General features: G+C 38.9%; 1 protein-coding gene across 1 annotated transcript in view; it reads right to left on the reverse strand.

The window, feature by feature from the left end:
* Positions 1-5,057, reverse strand: part of tm9sf4 (transmembrane 9 superfamily protein member 4) — a 67,659-nt gene extending 62,602 nt beyond the window's left edge. Inside the window, exon 1 of the mRNA XM_063041319.1 lies at positions 5,017-5,057. Coding sequence (XP_062897389.1) covers positions 5,017-5,031 — 15 coding nt within the window. The 5' untranslated portion in view covers positions 5,032-5,057. The remainder of the gene's footprint in view (positions 1-5,016) is intronic.
* Positions 5,058-6,000: the final 943 nt, after the last annotated feature.

Below are 6,000 nucleotides of genomic sequence, written 5' to 3' on the forward strand. Positions count from 1 at the left end.
AAGCAAGACTCTAGCATGGCATGCCTCCTCTCTAGTGCCAAGGTCAAAGCTTTCTCTGAACATCCACAGGAAATTGTACAAGAGGGTGAGCACCAATAAGTCATGGTTCAATTGGCAAAAAATGACAGGCAGAAAGACAGATGTGGTTTCACAAAGAGGAATTTAGGGAGTTATAGTACTGTGCAGAAGTCTTAGATTTTTTTAAATATGGTTTCAGACGGCATGGCCTCCACAGAGCCCTGATCCCATCATCGAGATGGTCTGGGATTACCTAAAAAGACAGAAGCATGTGAGACAACCAGTCTGCAGAACTATAGCAAACTCTCCAAGAAGCTTGGCACAACCTACCAGCCAATTTTCTTATAAAATTGCACAACAATGTACCTAAGTGAACGGATGCAATTTTAATGGCAAAGGGTGATCACACCAAATACCGATTTGATTTAGTTTTGTACTGTTTACTGCTCTTTATAGTAATTTTTTGATATTTAGAAACTTTATTTCATTATTTTTGAAAGCATCTTCACTTTACGGAATTTTTTTTACATGTGCCTAAGACTTTTGCACAGTACTGTACGTAGTAAATTTAAATAAAACAGGACCTCCAGTATTGTAACTTCAGGATTACTCTCTGTGCCACAGCTAATGAGGCAAGATAGTACAGTTAAATATATGGCCAAGGAGCTGGCACAGGAAGGCTGCAGGTACACAGATCACTGGGCTCTTTCAGGGTAAGTGGGGCCTATACAAAAGGAATGGGTTGCACCTAGAATGGAATCAACAATCTGGCAGGGAAAGTTGCCAGTGCTACTCATCACCCCTCACCATCTACCTGTGATACTGCTTTCAGTGAACCATGCACTTGCATTCCCAAATTGCTCTGGTCCAAACACTCAACGGGCCCTACCTACCTTCACTGCATGTCTTACCATGTTCCAAAATGCAATATCTCAGTTTTCTGGACTAAAAGCCATTTGCCAATCCTCAGCTCACATACTTAGCTGATCAAGTGCCCCCCCCACCTTCTGTATCTTTTCATAACCTTCTATGATATCTACACCACCTATTTTAGTATCATGTACAAACTTACTAACCATGTCTTGTACAGTCACATTCAATTTGTTAATATAAATTACAAACAACAAAAGTCACAGCACCCAAAGCAACATTTAACGTATTATGTACAATTATTAAACTAGAAAGAGTAGACAAAAGATTAGCTAGGATGTTGCCTAGACTTGGGAGCCTGAATTACAAGGAAAGAATATATAAACTATATTCCCTAGAATGTAGGAGACTGTGGTGAGATCTGCAGTACAAGGTAATGAGGGAATTGTGCTTTTTCATTGTCCATAGCCTTTCCTCAAGGAGAAGCTACTAAAAACAAGATTGGATGGGTTTAAGATCAGAAGGGGATAAAAGGGGATATCGGGTGCAGCTTCTTCATACAAAGGGTATCAGGTATTTGGAATGAGTTGCCATAAATAGTGGCTGGTGCAGGTTTATTATTAGCAATATTTAAAAACCCTACTGGGTGGTATGGTAGCATAGCGGTTAACATAATGCCAACGACCCAAGTTCATTTCCTACTGCTGTCTGTAAGGAGTTTGTATGTTCTCCCGTGACCTTGTGGGTTTTCTCCAGGTGCTCTGGTTTCCTCCAATGAAGTACAGGTTAGTAAGTTACTGGGGTGGAATTGGGTGGCACCAGCTTGATGTGCCCAAAGGACCTGTTACCATGCTGTAAGCTATAAATAAATAAGCAAATGGAGAAGAGGGCTATGTGCTAAATGTGGTCAAATGGGACTAGTTCACTGGGCAGCACAATAGGCATAGACAGGCTGAGCTGAAGGACCTGTTTCCACACTGATGGACTACTGTTATGCCAAATGGCCACCAACTATTCTACATGAAGAAGGAAACTTGACAGGGTTGACAATGAGAGTTGTTGGTAACTACTTCCACTGGTTTTGGAGTCCAACACCAGTGGGTAGACTTGTGGAAAGGAAAGATAAATGGCAGATTAAATTCAATAATGCTAAAGTCTAAACTGAGTAAGAATAAAGGAAAGAACTAAATGAGCTTTAAAAAAAAATCTATGAAAAAAGCTGAAATTGGAGGTAGCAAAACAAATTTGGAAGTCGACAAAATACCTTCCCTGAAAACAAGCAGGTACAGAACCCTTGGAACATAAATCATGAATCGTGCTTGACTATAAAAAGTAAATGCTCTCCACCCCCATAAATAATCTTCTTTCAAATAAAAAACCTTATCTTTTTAAGTATGGACGCTTTCTGGGTTCTGCAGAAATGCTGCCAGATGAGATTGTAAAAGTTGCATTGGTAGGTTAATTAGCTACAGATATTTGGTCTTAAACAGATCTTTGTTACATTAGTACAGTATAGGGCTATACTACAGATTTAAAACATGCTGAACCATAGGAATTGACATACTAGAGAATTTCACTTTGTTATATTTATAAAGAAACAAGGTTCAATTATTGTTGGAAATTCTTCTTGCAGTTCTGGTCCACACATTACAAAATCAATATTGGAACAATGGAGAAAACACAGAAATGTTAGTAGAATTAAGAGGATCCAAGCCATAAAGGAAAGACTGAATTGCTTGTGCCTTGTTTCCATGATAAAAAATCTAAAGGCCTTTAAAATTATAGATGCGTTTCATTAAGTCAAGAGTAATTTCAACTTGTGCACAAGTCCTGAACAAACTGATACAAATGCAGAATAAAAGCTTTTATTTTATAGAAAAGATAGTGATTGCATCCAAATGGGACTTGTTCATAATTAAGTAAAATCCTGATGTATCCATGAGGAGGAAGTGAATAACAATATAGAGAATGAAATAAACAAATACTGCAGATGTTGGAATTCTGAAATAAAACAATGCTGATCAGGCAGCAATCGTGGAATGAGAAACAATTTACATTTCAAATCTGAAACCCTTCATCAGATTCCACAGGAATTATCTGACCTGCTCAGAGAGTTTGCAATATTTACTGTTCTTATTAAAGAGTTGATAGAAATTAAGAGCTGGTCCTTAGGCATCCATGTGGAATATGAACTACAGCACTTCCTCTAATTTCAGCTACAGTTTTATTGTTTCTCTGCTATTATCATGCTGTCTCATTTTCCAAAAATGTAGCTATTGAACACATTATTAAATACTTAATTACATCTGAATATTCTATGATGAGATCTACTCGAATATATATTTTCTTTTACATTTATAACCTTCATTCTGAAAATTCTAAAGCCAGTGGGGGGGGGGGATATCTAAATACAGGTCTCAATCCTCACCCTACCTAGTACTGCCATTCTCTTCTAATCTGCACCACCTGCAATTAACGGAATATGCAACCAGCCATTTAATTGTTAAATCTCCCATGCTGTTCTGAACTATGCATGTTACCCTGTCTCTAGTCTCTAAAGTAACAGCAAAGCAAGGTGACAATTAGTAGTGAAGTCATTTTGCATTCCTACATCATATCTAGTACTTAAAAAGTAAAAAACTCCCAAATGAAGAGATGGACTAAAGTTCCGAAAAAAAATTAAAAACAAGTATGTTCACAGCTAAAAAGCTGAATGCAATCTGGAAAAATGTCATTGCTGGAATCATCTGATCCGCTACATGGGTAAAAGTTATCAAGCTTTGACTTTTAAAAACATTCAAATGAAAAACAAAGCAAGAGAGATCCTCAAGAGTTAATATCAAAAGCGTACTTAAAAATACAATATTCATGTAATGCAGAGTTGAAATCAAGAACTACAACAGAGTGTACTGCTAATGGATGGAAAACTCTAATGCCAAGGAATCACTGGATGCCAAAGGTCGCTTAGGCAGAAGATAACAGCCTTCCACATATAATCTAGTCATCAGAAAATAAATGATACTTAACTTTGATAAGTTCATCAAAACTGTTTAAAAATCATGACTGGCAGGGTCTCATTTTAAAAGGCAAGAACTCGGATCAATTAAATACAAGATGATTTTACATGAATACTCAAGATTCATAAGATACCAGTTGGTAAGCAGCTTCCAAGGTTAACACAAGTAGATATCAAAATAAGAACAGCTACAGAGACAGGCAAAACACCTTTCATAACTTTGACACAAAATACTTATCGATGACATCTAATGATGCCTGTCAACAAGACACCAAAATTATATCTAGAATACTTTTACACAATTATTTATTCAGAGTTGCTCTGACACAGATTTTCACATTTAGCAATTAGATGTTAATTCCTAAATTAGACACACAATCATTTCAAACAAGTCTGTTTTATTCATTAAATAAAGCACCTACAAACTTACATTTTTTTTCCAAAACAAGATCCAATATTCTCAAGATCTGTGCAGTTATCATGTTATTTGAATGCAAAAAATAGATATATCTTCATATTATAGCCAATATTTTCAAGATAATGCTTGGGAGCTCCCTTAAAGAAGGCACAATAACTTCTCAAGACCCTTGTCAAACATTCCAAACTTGGTTAATACTGATAAAAATTCTCAAAACTTTCAAATCCCGCTGGTAAATAAACATTACACTTCAGAAATACCACCAGCAAACAACTCTATTAATACGGAGGGGGGTGGTAAGATTGAACTGAAACCCTTAAAATTTAAAGCGGCCCATCAAAACATAAACCGAAGAAATGACTGCTAGTAGGTGGCCGACACACACGAGTTGCTGTGAGGGGATAAAACAGATCAGCCGAGTCCAGTCCGTACCCACTCTGCCCTACTCTATAGTAACTCCTAAAGAGCTGCTTCCTTTAACACTAAGCCGCCCGGTGAGAGTCAACAGACAGCTGATATCCTTAGGCCGTCGCCATCTAACGGCACAGCACCACCCGAAACGTGACTCCCCGCCGCTTTGCAGCGCCAGTGCCCCCCAGGACACAGTCCCATAACCCACCGCCACCTCGGATGATGCCAGCCTTGCCCTCCTGCCAACGAGCTGGGGGAAGGGGGAAGACACCTTTACTCTTACCCTCCTCTGCGCCATCTTGGAATCCACGTGTCACACACAACGTCATCGGATGTGTGATCAAGCCCCGCCTCTTACCAATGTAGCTGTTGCTGTCAGTGTTACAATTCAGGAATTGTTCATTTGATGAAAGTTTGAGGAAGTTGCTGCTATAATTTTCCTTTTCTCTTTAATTGGGCACTTGCAGCTGAACACAAATCGTAAACGAAAGCACATATTTAGACTGCATGTCTGACAGAAGGATTGGTGTTGGAGCAAAGGACCGAGCCTACAGTTGGGAGTTTTCTCTCAGGAAAGAAGGAAGTAGCGAACGGGAGGTGGTGGTGGTTGAATGGAGTTGAGTGGAGGAAGAGGAATGGCAGGTTTCTGGGAACCGGGAAGATAAGCGGCCGGTTGAAGATTGGCTTATCTTCCAATGATGAGGACAGTAGACAGGATTTTTAAAAAAGGAAGAGTTTAAGGTTTTGTTGAGTCTTCAAAGTGATCCTGTTTCTGATATAAGACCATTAGATATAGGAGCAGGATTAGGCTATTTGGCCCATCGAGCTACTGTGCCATATCATAACGGCTGATCCATTAGCTTGTCAGCCCTAATCTCCTGCCTTATCCCCATATTTCTTCATGCTCTGACTAATCAAGAATCTATCAGAATCTTTTCAGAAAGCATTTGAAAAGGTGCCACACATGAGGCTGCTTACAAGATAAAATCCTATGGTGTTACAGAAAGATACTGGTATGGATAGAGGAATGGCTGACAGACAGGAGATAGCGAATGGGAATAAAGGGGGTCTTTTCTGGTTGGCTGCCAGTGACTAGTGGTGTTCCTCAGGGGTCATTAATGGGACTGCTTCTTTTCACATTGTTTGTCAATGATTTGGATAATGGAATTGATGGCTTTGTGGCAAAGTTTACAGATGATACGAAGATAGATGGAGGGGTAGGTAGTGCTGAGGAAGCAAGGTGATTACTGTAGGGCTTAGACAAATT

This window comes from Mobula hypostoma, chromosome 2 (assembly GCF_963921235.1).
Source record: "Mobula hypostoma chromosome 2, sMobHyp1.1, whole genome shotgun sequence".
Lineage (NCBI taxonomy): Eukaryota > Metazoa > Chordata > Chondrichthyes > Myliobatiformes > Myliobatidae > Mobula > Mobula hypostoma.